Source organism: Lissotriton helveticus, chromosome 5_1 (assembly GCF_964261635.1).
Source record: "Lissotriton helveticus chromosome 5_1, aLisHel1.1, whole genome shotgun sequence".
Lineage (NCBI taxonomy): Eukaryota > Metazoa > Chordata > Amphibia > Caudata > Salamandridae > Lissotriton > Lissotriton helveticus.
Genome location: NC_136065.1, coordinates 271,856,110 through 271,872,579, shown reverse-complemented (window position 1 = coordinate 271,872,579; position 16,470 = coordinate 271,856,110). Strand labels below are relative to the sequence as shown.

Below are 16,470 nucleotides of genomic sequence, written 5' to 3'. Positions count from 1 at the left end.
GGGACCGGTGACATCGCACTGAGCGCTCACTTCAGGTGGGGGCGTCATCTTTGCAAGTATATTATATTTTTAAAAGCACTTGCTGCCTCCTTCCTGGCCTCCAGCAATTTTCGGCAACAATAAAAATGTCATGATAACTCCAGTGATTAATGTTCCTCCTTGAGAGAGATCGAAGTTTAGTCTAGTGGAAGTTTTGACTCGTGGAAAGGTAGAGCAGAGGATTAATGTGCCTGCTGCAAAGAACATGTACCATGCAGATCACAAAGTGCACATATTGTAAATAAGTCAGTTAATAAGTCAAAATCCTAACATTGAACAGTGAGCTATTAACTGTCATCTAAGAGCTGCATGCAAACTTCAAGGTATAAATTGGAGGGTTATGTTTTTCCCACAGTCTTTGGTTATCTTAATGTTGCAAAAAGGGTTCATTTGGATAGAATTCAATTCTGGCTATTAAAGAGAACCTCCAACCATGGTATTACGTTCTAAATTCAGAGTTTGTGTTTATCCAGACCAAACACTAATAAACTATAATGCCTAGTAACATGATTGTCTGATGACTCCTACACCTTGTAGTCCTTTGTCTTATGTAACATTTCCTATACAGTGATTTACACATTTATGACAGATTGTCTCTGTATAATGTGTGTGATATACATTTCTCTGACACCCTACACTGGTATCAGTAGCGCTGTAAATCAAATTAAATGCATCTCTGTGAGAATGTGGTTATGGAGACTCGAGGGGCACTGTTAAAGGGTGGTAGTGAGGGAATCCATGGCAGAGGAAGTAATTAGGGGCACTAACAAACATTGTTGCATAGGGCTCCACCAGCGCTAAAGCCGGCCACTTGCATTTCGGCAGTTCTAACACCAAATCAAAAACGTTGATTTAAAAAAAAAAACTTAAATCTGCAGCATACCTTCAAGTCAATGTATGATTTAGTAGTGGTCTCGGTTGTTCTTTTTTATTTATGTACAATCTTAATTTGTTTGCAATGGTGTCTTGTAATTTGGTATTGTATGTGTTGTGTTTTTGCACTCAACATAATTCTGGCAAGTAAAGAGCCCACACACAAAAAAGATTGTCCTTTGACTCTTAGCATGTGCGTGTGGTATACTGGTGAGAAGGTATACGTTAAAAGAAATTACTTAGTATTAATGTCATCCTAAGGTGGCAGCATAATGACACAAAATGGTAAAGGAGACTTTTGAAATGTGCGAGGTTTGCTTTTGTGTAATTTTATATTTTGAATGATCCCGCCCCTCATTACCTCAACAGGATCTCCCCCCTTTATGAGACAGAACTGGAATTTCTATCAAGCACTCATCTGAAAACGATTAGTTAACATTGAGTGAAAAAACATCCATCTTTCTAAGACCTGGAACTAGCTTTTCCATCCAATGTGACAAATGTAATCCATTTAATACAGTTTGAAAATATATGGACTTATTTCATTTGTATATTTATCTTTTTGTCATTGTTACTGATATCCACGTTAGGTCTCTTCAATGATGCCAAATAAGATAATTAGTCCCGCGATGTCACTTTCTGTGGTCACTTCTTGTGATGTTACATGCAAATTAGAGGGGCCTCACATCTTCCCTTTCGCCCGGGGCCCCAAAAGTTCTAGGACCGGCCCTGTCCCTCATGACCACTTCTTCGGATTCCCTCAACACCACCTGGCAAAAGTGTCCCTCATCTCTCCATAGCCCTTCTCTCACATGCATTTCATTTGTTTTAAAGTGCTGGTAAAGGCTGTCTTTACCAATTCACTCAGCTATCCACATAAAACACAGATCTGTTCTTTGCAGCAGGCATATTAACCCTCTGCGCTACTTTATGACCGAGTCAAAACTGCCTCTACACAAAACTCTGATCTCTCTCTAGCAGGAAATTTAATCACAAGAGTTATCTTGACATTTTTACTGCCGCTTTGAAAGCTGGGAACGCAAATAACTCTGCAGCAGGTGTTTTTAAATCATAAATTATTGCTAAACACAGCACCCCGTGAGGTCAGTGCCCCTCCTTCAGGTCAGCGCCCAGTGCAGCTGCACAGGTCGCACTGCCCTAAAGGCGGCCCTGAGCGCCGCACTCGAGCACTGACAAAACGATCAGAAAAACAGCTACTGCAGCGATCAGGAAATAAATGCTCTAAACACATGAAACGCATGTGTGAGATAAATGATTGAATGTGACAAAAAAGTGTGCTGGTTACCTGCAGTTTTAAGATGTAAATAGTACATCATGTACCCAATGAAATAACTGGAGGAGAAAAATAGTGCAAAAACCATTGAGACCAAATTACTTCTTCGGACTGAGGAAAGATGTGTTTGACAATGTTTGAAGTTGAAGGTTGCTGAAGCAAGCAAGTCACTTTTAGAAGGGGGCTGACCCAGAGCACAATCAGTATTCATTGAACACAGTAGGTCTGGGGATTGCTTTGCCAGACCGAAAAAACAAAGGGGCAGATTTACAATAAGTGGCGCATCCCAGCATATCAGCAGGGATGCGCCACTTATTGTGCGCCATGCCTCCGCCACCATTGATGCGCCGCATTTACAATGCGGCGCACCAATGGGCAAAAACGGCACAGATGTGTGACGCATCTGTGCCATAAAAGCGGCGCATTGCTGGAGTTGCGTCACAAGCAGGACGCAGCACTAGGAAGGCTCTGGGGGGGCCCTATCTTGTTAATGCTGCGCAGGAACGCTTTCCTTCTGACGCAGGGCTTTAAAACGTGACGCATCGCCCAGATGCGTCACGTTGTCAGTACCCCGCACCATGGTGCAGGATTTGCGCCGCAGCTGCGTCACAAAAGTGACGCAACGGCGGTGTAAAAGGAGCGCAAGGGGCTTGTAAATCTGCCCCAAAGTACATGCTGTGTTGGACAACATTTTATGCCTTTGCACACACATTCACCCGTGGTTATGGCAACTCACTCTTGGCCAGAAATTCTTTGTACTCGTGGTGAGCACCTAGAGATGCCGCCATCTCTGGTGTGCTTTACAAGTGTTTTATTCATTCATTCATTCATCAGGAACCAGAATCGCCTTTGCAGCACTTGGATGATCATCAACACGTTGTTGATTTGACACCAGACGCAAATGTATGTAGCAAGTGGATATCGCCTTCATTATATATCGAATGGCAAAGTACTCTCATTGACAAGGGCACCTTTGTGTTCTTCACACACTTCACACAACCTTTGTCCTACCACTTCCTCAGTCCACTGGAAGAGGATACCCAAGGCACACAGGCTCAAATGGTATCCCATGGTAACTGTATCCTTGTGGGCCTTCAACAGGTTCATTCTCTGTGCAAGGGACCTGGATGGATTATTTTCCCTTCACACTAACAGATAAGAAGAGCTGAAACCCCTAAACCGGAGCAAGAGGAAACTTACTGCCACGCTTTGGTTCTTTTCCGGCAGCACCTCTGCCACGTACTTCTCAATTCCTGCAGTTTTGAGCTGCAGTGTCTCACAGTGATCCACAATTTTATTCTGGAAATAAAAAAGAGAGATAATGTTAGGGGGCACAATGCATTTTTCCATTCATAATCAGAGCTTAAATGCCATTTTAGGTTACTGGAACAATGGCCATAGAATCTCTGCAGCAAATCCCATACAATGACCATAGAATCTCTGGAGCACATTTCAATGGCCTTGCATGCACTGTAATGCCTTGAATATCAATTACTACACCACAAAACATTGTGAACATCTTCTGATAATATGGGGGGGGGGGGTTCTTTTGCATTAGCTCTCATTGGGATATTCACTGTCAATATTGGTGAGGCTGGTAAGGAGCCTGAAATGCATCCCAAACCTCAGAGGCATTCACTCCTAAAGCTTGAGGCATCAACCTTACCCAGACACACTGGATTATCCACTACATTCAAGGACAATTTCAACCATTGAATCCATCACAAAACACTTGGGGCCTCCACTGCTTTCTATAACCTTGGAAGTGATCTATTGCTTTAAAAAATCCAGGTAAGCATAAACTGCTTTTCAGAACCCTTTTAAGCTACCACTGCTTTCTCAAACACTGGAGGCACACACTACCAACCAAAACACAGTATATCCACTAGGACTCTGAGTCCAAGACCTGCAAGCAATACAAATGGTTTCCAAAACCCCAGTAGCAACCGATGGCTAAACCTGTGGGGGAAGTAGAAGGGTTGCAGGGACATGTACTTCCTGACAAGACCTTTACAGACATAAACTGCTCCCAGAATCCACTGTGTCCCAAAACAGTGGGGGCATCCACAGCTAATAGGAGGCAGAGGGAGGGGAAGTGCGTGGGGGGAGGCCTGGGTATACTCCCAAGACCCCTACAGGACATAAACTGCATCCCACAGTCCTAAGTTTCCCAAAAGAGAGGAGAGATCCACTGCTGCCCACTCTTTCGGTAAGCAGTTTTTTTCCACCAGGACAAAACGCAGGGGTACCCGCCTGCATCATACAGTGATGGGGGCTCGCACTGCCTTCCGGAATCCCATCAGCTGGTTGTTGCATCCCACCCACATTTAGGGGGATCCTCTACTTTTCAAGGCTCTAGGTGCATGCACTGCACTCCAGGATCCTAGTGGTACCCACATAATCCTACCCCTGATGAAAATCTAATGTGCCGTAACTCTTGATAGGGGCACCTTGGCAAAAATATATAAAGAGGCAGCTTACGTTCCTGGGAAACCAATAGTTGCAGATGTAAATTCTATATTGGATTCACTTTCTAACTTTGCAGAGTCTTCCTACATCCCTTCACTCACAAAATGAAGTACTACATGGAAGAAACCATAGTAGCTACTCCAGCAAAAGGAAGAATGCAATTTCACAATAAGGGGTCATTTAGAGGTTGGAGGATGGGGACATCTGTCATAAAATGTTGGCTGTTCTGTCCATTGCTAATTGTGGTTACCTGTCCCTTTTAGAGGTGGAGGATCTACTGAGTTTCTGCTGGTGGAGTCTGAGCCAGCTTTGCTGGTGGAAACCCTTACCCAGGGCTCTGTCCTTTACAGAAATAACTATGCGTTTTTGTATTCCTGAACAAACTCCTCCTTTAGAAGTTTGCTTCAGAAAAAACCCAAATCTGAATGGCGTAAACAACCTTGCGACCAATTGGCATTCTCCTCTGCCATCAGTACATTCACTGTACTGGTGAATGCACCGGAAGGCATTGAAATCCCTACCATGCAGGCAGGAATCTTTAAGCGCGGAGGTGGTTCTCTGCCAAGTGGGGCAGAGTCTTGGACTGTGCTAACCTGGTGAGATGCTGGAGCCCGGCCTCGGCCGACAGGGCGGGCCACTAGTCACAGTCTGAAGGAACACTTAATATTTGTAATAAATGTCACTCATACACAAGGTTCCTTATTTATCTTTTGGTTTATCTGTGTTTATTTGATCCTGTAACGACCATGGACAGTCAATCTGAGTTATTAAGGAAACATCAGACCCATTAGAGTGGGTACAACTCTTTTTATGGATTATTTATTTATTTAAAACACTTTGGATATATAAATATTTATTTTCATCCAAGTGCCCTCCAATGACTACATTTCAAAATGTAATTTTCAGTATTGTGTCTGTGTTATACATTTACAATCTACTGATATTCTTTTAATATATAGCATGCAATAAAATCAATGCACCTGAAACCAAAAAAGAACATGATTGTAATAAACTACAAATAAACTCTCTTTTCCATCTTAACATATGTCTAACTTTTCACTCACAGTTGGTGAGTTTTTTTTTAAAGAACAAGCATCTTGCGTCCTTCTTAACGCTCAATTGACAGTACTGACGAATTGAGAATTTGGAGCAAATATCCAGGCACGAGAAATACTTGTATCCTCTGAAAGAGCAATGGAACATGTCTGACTAACTATCTAGAGTGATGCAACTAGAAAGCGTCTACTGAAATTTACTCCCTACAAAAAAACATAGCATCAGCTTTTTGGATCTTTACATTTTTGAGGCAGTAAAGACAAAGGACTATATTTAGAGTATTGGGAGGCAGAAGTAGTCCCATAAGTCATTCATACTCATGCCCTATCAAACCTGTGGTTCCCCTGCTCTCAATAGTCAGAAGAAGTGGCAAACTTATATCAGCAGACCCTCTGCTGGCTTTGCTAATGTAAAGTCTGACTTGGTGGCCCGTACGCCAATGGGCCAGGGATGGCCATCCTACCCCCCCTCCCCCTAGATTTGGCAGGGATCTTTAATTAGGACAGACAGTCCTCCACCATGCTGGTTGAGGTCAGACCCTTTGCCTTCCTGGAGGAACTGTGGCATGTCCAGTGGGCTGGTGGATTGGGAACTCCAGCACTCTGATATTATAGTACTCTGTAAATTCGCCTTTTCTAGACACCGCCATTCCCACTGCAATAATACCTTTTCATATTTAAAGGATATGTGCCATGAAGCCCTTATTGACATTTCATACTTTCGGCCAGTTCTTAAGAAGAAGCAGAAACTGTTCACAACAGAAAGATCTGCCTGCAGAAACCCCTATACACCAAACCGAAAACTAGGGGTTAGCCAAAAACAATCATATCTAAAGCAAATAAATGGAAATGATAGGACAACTGTGATCTCATGCAAATCTTTTGAGATGTGCATTAGATCACAGTTGTCCTATCTTTTCCATGGCTGGGCAGCCATGGATGATTACTTTAACTGAATTACCACTTTCAGTCCTGCAACCGATCTGATAAAAATGTGGATCAAACACCACTTAAAGGTGATGGGTCAGTAATATACGAATATATACATCAAACTATTTTCTTTTCAGAGAAATGAAAAAAGATGCAACAGTCCATGGTCAGAACTTGTAATAAAAGACCACCAAGCCAACCAAAGCCATATTGATGCTGGAGCGCTCAAAGTTGTGCTGCATCTAGCCTAAGAAACAATGTGGAAATCTTTAAAATCATAAGTTGGCCACTTACCTTAAATAATCTTTCAATGTATAGAAAATGCTACTTGTTCAGTAAAAAACTTCTTGCCCAGTAGGGCTGATTTAAAGGAAAGGTGACCCTTGCCTTTTTGGTGTGACATCAACCATACTAACAAAGACATCTTTTGGCTTTTAATAGACCAGTTGTCCAGTAAACTCAAAGTGCTGATACAAACCAAACCTTGTCATACAGAGAAGAGAAGTTAATTATTTAGGTGGATTTCATAATACACAACTCAACGGCAATTGTTAATGACAGATTATAATCCAAGAGTTTTCTGCTCTCTTGTTTGATATGCACACCTCTATGTAGAGACCTCACAATCGGCATTTCTATACAACTATATTAGATCACCACGTAAGAGACCCGGCATCACATATCTCCCCCTGTCTGAAGTGCCATATAAAGTATAAGATGCCTGTGTAACCACATATGGGCCAATGAATCAATACAAAGATCTGTTCCTTACAGCGCATCATGGTAAGAGGTCTCTTAATCCCTGAAGCCATTGCTTTTTTAACAAAAGCAATTCTAAATACTGTTTGATGATTAAGCATTCGTATGACTGTTAACAAAGATCTGTTCATAAGAGAATGAGTTTGGTCCTCTTTAATCATATCTTTTAGTTATCTTCAGTAAGTGCAATAAGGGGTACATGACTGATGTCAGAAGAACAACCCCCTCTGTTCAATGCTCCTTTCCATTTGGCTTTCTTTGTGCAAAACCATTATGCACTTTGTGCCCCCCAAAAGTGCTGCATTGTGTATACGCTAATATTCTATTGGAAAGCTCAATTGCCCTTAAAGGCCAGTAGCATGCTTTATGTCACATCCCTATAATCGTAAATAAAGTCACCGCTTGGTGCCTGTTAATCATTAAACAGCACATTTACCCTGCCATCTCTGGTTTAGTCTGTACAGCACTGGCTCAAATACGTGGTCCTTTGTGACAAGCCCTGCTCCATGAGATGCCTAAATGTGGGGGTGAGGGGGCGTAGGGTCTGTGCGTGATGTCTTTGTTGTTCATATTTGTACCAGTGTGAATTTCAGTTTTGTCATTTTCCCAGATGATCTCCTGTGCTTTGCTAAACTGCATAAATAGGTAAGATGGTCTATTTTCTACTAAGACTGATTTGATTGGAAATAGGATATTGTTCATTTAGACCATCAAGAGGCATAGCATAGCATAGCAAGACATAATACTCAGGCATCTAATCATAGGATGGTGAAGCATCGAGGCAACTCTCCACTAAGCTGCCCTCAAGGTTAAGAAAGTATCTTAAACACTATTCCCTGTGTGAAAAGTGAATTTCATTGCATTTATTAAATGTTGATATTTAGAGTAAAGGAGTATACTATTACTGAACCACAAAATGCTGTAAAACTACTTCCCTGCACTGAATTGCCATGCCTACTAGCACCAGAAAAAAGCTGGTGCTAACTCTGCACCCAATGATGCATATAATATGCATAAACAGAGTTTATGTGTGTTACACAACATTTCAATCTAAATTTGTGGTCCTGTTATGATTACTGCTTATGGATATGCAATTATTGGAAACATGGTCCCATTTCGAAATTTACTGAGTGAGGGCCTGAGACTTTATTGCTGGCATCAGGAGTGCATGAGCAAACTTGATGTAGAAAATCTGCCTTATCTGCGTGGTCACTCCAGTTTTTCACCTTTTGCTGGACCCTACATTTCTGCTGGCTTTAAAACACACTATGCGCACTTTACCCCTGCTTACCAGTAACAAAGTGCATGTGTTCCCCCTTTTAACATGGTCACATTTACATACGCTTAATTGGTATGTTTAACATGCCTACAAGTCCCTTGTACACTGTACAAAATGTAACCAGGACCTGGAAGTTAAATGCTACTAGTGGACTGCAGCCCCTGTTGTGCCATCAGGCCTACCATGGCAGCTTGACTATAGCATTTCAACCTGTCAAAATAAACACTTTTGAAAGGGGAAAACGTCCTTTTAAATAATAATAGGTCACCCCTTATATAGGGATTGTAACCCAGAAGGCTGGGTGCATTGTATTTAAAAGTAGGACATGTAGAGATTTAATGTTAATGTGTCCTTACAGCGACTAGCACCCAAAAGATATTTTCACTGTGGCAGGCCTAGCTGTCCAGTGTAGAAAACCATAGTACAAATTAAAATACTAATACTATCTTTCTTGAATGGGACCCGTTAGACAAAGAATTAAACAGCTATTCTAGAGTACTATACAAAGAATATTACAGATCAGAAACGGTTAGTATATATTGTTTTCGTCACTGATCTTACCTGACATAAAACCACAGGGGCTTAATCTAGTCCCCTCAATTTGTGTTATTTGGATTTCTTTGATGCAGCACTCCATTGTGAAATTGCAAGGATGTGTCATCAAATGTTGCAGGGTGCACATCATTTTTAACCTATTGCAGAGCCACATATACAGCATTGGGGATTTGTAATACTATCGCTAATATAAAGCATGGCTAACAATTTACAGCGTAATCTACCCTACTGTGTGGATATGTATGCTCTCCTTTTCGCATAAGGAAAAGAAAATGCCCAGAGAGATCCAAGTAACATGATACTTTTACAATCTGAGCTATCAGAGTTTATCTTCCCACATAGGTATATGTGTTTTATTTAGAATCAGATTCCATAAATTCACCTTCTATGAAGAACCTCCAGGAAATAAAATGTTATCCACCCTGATAAAAATAGTCTTCTCTGCAGTAAATGCTTCCTTCTCATTGCAGGGCAGGATTGGAGCAGAATAAATGTAACAAGCATCTCAGCTCACTAATGTTACTTTTGTGTACAAACAATGAACATCCTAGTTCTACATCAATGCAAAGAATACGACAGTATTAACTAGTACAGACATAACTGTTTAAGGCAATCCAGAAATCCTCCTTTTGCCATAATTGTATTGAAACCATTATATGTATTATCATGAGTTTGTCGATCATACATGCATCATTACCAAATTTGTGGTGGTTTGCATAGGTGTTGGCCACCAGAGTTCTGCTATGCTTTATTTTCATGGCTGATATTATGGTCATGTCCAGATGAAGGCCACTCTAGTGGTGATCGGTCGAAACAATGTTGACTAACTACTGGGGTTGGTCTGAACTTGAGTCTCGGGAATTGGCTGATTATGGTATTATTGTATTTTTCGGATCACTGAAATAATATCGAGGGACAGAATATCGACCAACAAAAATATCGTTGACAAAATATCGAGAGACAAAATATCGAGTTTCTATCTACAAACAGGTAAGTACAAAAATATCGAGTTAAAAATATCGTTTACAAAAATATAGTTGTAAAAAATATCGACTTTAATAACAACAATGTTTAATTACATTAATATAAAAAATTAATTACTAAAATATACTTAACAATACTTAAAACAACTTTTAATAATTAAATAATTAATGAAAGTAAAAAAATAATATTTTTTTAATCATATTTCTTAAAACATATATATATATAGTAACAAAATTTAATTAAATAATAGCCAATATTATTAACGTACAAATACAATAGAGTAAAAATTACTATTCCCACTCCAGTGGGTGCAACAGTAGGGAAAGCGTTGGATAGCGTAGGGGTTAAAATTACTATTCCCACTCCAAGGAGTGCAACAGTGGATATATGACGTTACAACGCAACTTTTACAACGCACTACCATTACAACGTAAGTATTGGTAAGTATATAATAATTTGTATAATTTAAATTATTTAAAATTAATTTAATATAATTTAATTTAATTTCATTTCATTAAATTAAATTAATGTAAATTTAATTTTACTTTATTTTTACACTGTACCCCTGTACCCCAAAAACCCAAAACTGACCCTGAACCCTAAAAAAAAACCTTTACCCAAAACCCCAAAACTGACCCTGAACCCTAAAAATACCCCTTTACCCAAAAACTAAAAACTGACCCTGAACCCTAAAAATACCCCTTTACCCAAAAACCCAAAACTGACCCTGAACCCTAAAAATACCCCTTAACCCAAAAACTAAAAACTGACCCTGAACCCTAAAAATACCCCTTTACCCAAAAACTAAAAACTGACCCTGAACCCTAAAAATACCCCTTTACCCAAAAACCAAAAACTGACCCTGAACCCTAAAAATACCCCTTTAATTTAACATAATTAGCAATTAATCAATTAAATTAAATTAATTACCAATTACATTTTAAATAATTAACAAATATTATTTAATTACCAATTAATTAAATATTACTACCAATTAATACATTTACATATTTAATTAATTATAATTAAATTACTTCCCACCCTATTCCCCTATAAACCCACAACCCGCTACAGGAAATAAATTATTTTAATTTACATAATTAGCAATTAATCAATTAAATTAAATTAATTACCAATTAAATTTTAAATAATTAACAAATATTATTTAATTACCAATTAATTAATTATTACTACCAATTAATACATTTACATATTTAATTAATTATAATTAAATTACTTCCCACCCTATTCCCCTATAAACCCACAACCCGCTACAGAATAAAATTACACAATAATTTTAAAAAAATCATTAATTAAAAATAATTATAACATAAAATGACACTTTTCACACATATTATAACATAAAAACACTATAAATAATTAAATATTATTTAAAAAACGATATTTTTTACTATCTAGATTATATACTTGGATATTTTCACTTTCTATATTATTTACAGTCGATATTACTTCACTTACCTTAAAAACGATATTTTGACTGTCGATATTCTGTCCTGTCGATATTTTGTCCAAACGATATTTAAAACTCGATATTCTGTCCAAACGATATTTTGGAGTCGATATTATGTCTGTGCACCGTATTTTTCACATATCAAGTGACTACTATCTTAGATTCCTCATTTATAATTTATGATGTTTTCTAGTAAAACTGCAGGTGACAGTAGAGCCTATATTGCAAAGCAGAGTAGGCTGACTAGTTCTCTCTATATTAATATAACACATCCCCCACACTAACATGCAACACTTCCTGCACACAAAATATATGTGTTAGAGATTAATGGGAATTAATGGTCAAAGAAAAAATAAATACATTAAAAATATTTCTGAAGGGTAACTTAAACCAAATATTCCCAGAATAACCCAAAAACATAAGCAAGGACACTACAGGAAAATAAACTATCTATGTTCAAATAATACTTTTTACTCTAGCCATGGTGGCTTTAAAACTAAACATGAAACAAGATTGGGTCAAAATTCTGTGCTTTAGTGTTTACCAACATTAAACTACAACACAGTGTACATACAAAATAACAACAATACTGTGTACATGGCCAATAAACTAGAACTGTCAGGGGCAGTCGTTCCTTAAGAAGCACCAACTCCCTATTGCTGAAACCGCAGAAGCTCAACAAAAAGAAAATTTACAACCCGTCCTGCTCCGGCTTAGCCCCTATAATATGGAATGCACAGCCACCCATAATGAGGACTCCTCCCCTTCCCCCCCTAGCCCCCCCTTACGACCGCCTTCAAAAAAGAAGTGAAAAGGCTTCTGATCGACACATTTCTCCAATAACAACCCTGAGGAAAGCAGCTGGACGATTCCCATGTAGATAACTCTGGATCATGAATCTACCTAACCGATGGTTACTTTGCAGTGTTCCTGTTCTTACTTATAACTGATTGCTTCTTATTTTATATGTAAGACTTGCCTGCTATTTTTTCAGCGCTCTGATACCCTGACAGGTAATGTTGGCGCTTTAAAAAAACTCAAATAAATAAATATGTTAAAGATGAGTGTGGATTCATAGTCAAAGAAAAAAAAAAACAGAAAAAATATCTGAAAAGTAACAACTAAGGCCCAGATGGATCAAGGTAAAATCCGCTCGCAAAGGAGCAGATTCTCAGAATGCAGATTCTCAGAATCTGCCCCTTTGCGACCGGTATTTTTGCATTTGGGATGCATCATCCCAAATGCAAAAATCGCAAATTAAGAAATCGCACAATTGCGATTACTTGCATTTAAGGAATCTCAAATTGAGATTCCTTAAATGCAATGCATTAAAGTTTAAAAAATAGAGATTTCGCTAATAGGGCTCGCAAATTACCATGAAGTTGAACTTCATGGTAATTTGCAAAAACTTTGAAAAATGCACTAAAGTGCATTTTTCAAAGTTTCATGTTGCGCACACACATGCCCTAAGGGCATGTGTGTGTGCAACATATGTGCACAGATCAATTTCAGGGGTGCAACAGGGTGTCCTTTGGACACCCCTGCACCCTTGAAATCGCATTCTCAATTTGCGAATCGCTAATTGCGATTCGCAAATTGAGAATGTCTTCCCATTCATTCCTATGGGCCTCTAGGCCCATAGGAATGAGTGGGATGGTATTCCTTAATTGCGACTCGCAATTTGCGAATCGCAATTAAGGAATTTTAAGAAATCGCTATTTGTTTAGTGATTTCTTCATGCATTGCATTTTGCTATTCCTTAATAGTGAATCGTTATTGTTCGCTATTAATCCCTTCCATGCTCATGACAAGCTCAGCTCGTCATGCAGTACACTGCTTGTGTGCTGATGACGAGCTGAGCTCGTCATGAACAATGGTAAATATGGATCTGCAGCACAGAGCATGAATTGCTGTAGCATTCATGTGGTTAAGGAATAGCAAAATGGGTTATTGATGCATCTGGGGGAAAATATTTCCCGCATAACCTAATTTTATAAGTAAGGAGCTATTGCCAAATAATACCTTTTAAGCTAGTCATGCCTGACCTCTTTAAAAATAAATATGAAGCAAGGGTTCAGTCGAAACCAAGAATAGAGTTTTATTTAAAAGCCCACAGAACTCTCTCCAAAACAATCTCTATTGAAACAAATGGCTTTAATGCTTGATCCAAACTCTCTTTGTTTTAATAAAATGAAAGGGGAACTCCAGTTAGAGTGGCCCCTGACTTGTCCACTGACCACATTACTAAGACACTGCCCGCCCTTAGCCCTTTAACCTTCTGTAGATTCTGCACTTAGGGCTCCATCTTCCCCATCTGTCCCTGTCACATCCTTATGAAGCATCCTGCAGCCTTCTTACCTGCATCACTCACAAGCCATAGTCTACAATCCCAGCTGCTGCCCTTGTGATGCTTGTGTGGTCCTTCCTCCGACAACCCTGAAGCTCCTTGGGATCTAGCCTAACCACTAGCTTTGATACCCTGCTTCTTGCACACTCCCCTTGTACTTTGCCCCCTTGCCTGTTTATCACTCTTCATTTCCTCTCCCCAAACCTGGGGTTTTCTTTGCCTCTGTCCATGCATACCCATGTCCCTTGCCCCAGAGCTGCCGACACCCCACCATGCCACACTCCTGAGCTCCATGCCCTCTTACCCGGATCTCGCTGGCGCTCTCCTCCAGATCCCTGGTGTGGTGGTCTTGGCACGGGCACTGCTGGCACACCGGTCGCGACTCCTCTTGGCACCAGCGACTCTGTGGCAGTCCATGCTCTGGGCAGCTTGCCTCCTGCAGGGGTATCTGCGTGCCTCCATGGACCTCCGGGGCAGGTGACACTGTACTCGGGGTGGGCTGCAGTGTAACCAATGAAGGTAACAATGTGCCAGACACAGTTGGCACTGTTACCAGGGTGGGTAGAGAAGTACCAGGGTTGGAACGTGCTACATTGAGGGTGGCGAGCTGATCCTGAAGGTTGGGAAGGGCGGAACCCTCGTCAAGTGTCACCGTAAAAATGTCAGAGAACCCATCCTTAGCAGGGAGTTGTTTCCCTGGCTCGTGGAGAGGGCCATCGCCCTTCTGGGACCCATTGAGCTCCTCTGGCGCCCCCATCTGTCTCACAGGAATGGTCCCTATAGGAGGGTTCTGCGCGGTCTCCATTCCCTTCACCCTCTAACCCACGGATGGGTTGAGGACAAAATGACTAAGGGTTCTGTCAGTCTCTGAAGAAGCCGGAAGACCTCTCCCTGCCCACGAGAGCTGCGTTCAGCCTTGAAATATGTCCCTAACCCCAAGGTATTTGGAGAAGTGTCTCTGCACCCCTAAACATCTGTTCCTGCCCCCATGAGTGCTGTTTCTACCCTATTTACCCCTGAGGTCCTGTCTTTCCCCAGAGGCCCTGTCCCTTTGAAATCCGTCTCAGCACTCCCGGATTTGTCCCTTCCCTTCTTATTTCAATTCAATATTTATTAAAGATTTGGAACTCCTAGGAGGGCCACATAAAAATACATACATATTATTACAAGTAATAAAACATAAGAGAGTTCAACTGAATTCCCATCTTAGATCTAACCTGGCCTCTGAAGATCCGTCTCTGCTTCAGCCAGATCAGGGCCTTCCCCCTTCAGAGCTGCCACTGTACCCCCATCAGATCCACCCCTTTATGGTGTGCTCATGTATCGCCCTCAGACGCCCCAATACCGCGCTAAAAGGTGTCCTTACCTCTGCACCACCTTCAAATATCCCCCGACCCCGTTTCACATCTGCCCTTGTACTTGAATTGCTACAGGCGCACTTCAGATGCACCGTGTGCTCCTGGGCTCTTTTCTGGAACACTGCATATCTGCCCTGTGGTAGATCAGGATTTCCCCTGGCACTCTCAAGTACTCCCCAGTTTAATTCCATCCACTGTACTCGCTGCCCAGTGCCCCTTTAAACTGCCCCAATGCCCCTCGCCTCTTTTCACATCCAAGAGCGTCCCTTGAGATTCATAAGGTCCTTGAACCTCTTGAGATCTGCGCATCTACCTCTTCTGATCTGCCCCTCTGCCGCTTTAAATCCTTCCCTCTGCCTCCCCCAGCTCTGCCCAGTTACCCACTTCAGATCTGTACCTGTATCATGTTCAGATATTCGGCTACACCTTTAAAACCTGCCCTTTTATATTTCTTTCGCCTTACTCCGTCTCGCCCCGGTGCCCCAACGCTGCTGCCCCCTCGGATCTGCCCCTGTGGCCGGGTCCTGGCACCGACTCTCCCCGGCAGAGATGTATCCCCGGCCGGTATCGCTTCCTCTCCGCAGCTCCACCTGTGCTCAGGTGAACAGGTGAATCTGACACTGGGCGGAGGCAGCGGGAGATGGGGCTGGGCGGGGAGTTGACAAAGGTCACAGTCACACCTCCTTTCTGGCAGCAGAGGGCTCCTCCCCGGCGGCTGCAGGCTCTCCAGGGCAGGGCAGGACAGGCTACCCCTCCCACCCCCACCTCCTTGTAACCGATCTCTCCCTGTCACTTAAGGTTCACCGGGCTGCCGCTTCCTGCAGACACCCGGCGGCTTCCTGCAGCCGCCGGGGATGCTTCCTCTGCAGCCGCCGGGGATGCTTCCTCTGCAGCCAGCAGGCCGCCGGCCCTCCGCTGCAGCACGGGATTTCTTACTTGTACTCTCTGTGGCGCAATCCGCATTTCATGCAAATAGCCTGCAAGTGAAAGGTGCGGTGGTGTCGCCGATGAAACATCGCTTGTGACTTGGCCCTGGTGGCGCTGCAGAGGGCGCGGG

At 41.6% G+C, this 16,470-nt stretch overlaps 1 protein-coding gene across 1 annotated transcript in view; it reads right to left on the bottom strand.

The window, feature by feature from the left end:
• BSPRY (B-box and SPRY domain containing) overlaps positions 1-16,029 on the bottom strand; it is a 105,498-nt gene extending 89,469 nt beyond the window's left edge. Inside the window, exons 1-2 of the mRNA XM_078642187.1 lie at positions 14,360-16,029; positions 3,407-3,505 (exon numbers count right to left, since the gene is read on the bottom strand). Of these exons, the coding sequence (XP_078498313.1) occupies positions 3,407-3,505; positions 14,360-14,860 (600 nt within the window). The 5' untranslated portion in view covers positions 14,861-16,029. The remainder of the gene's footprint in view (positions 1-3,406; positions 3,506-14,359) is intronic.
• Between the last annotated feature and the right edge of the window lie 441 nt (positions 16,030-16,470).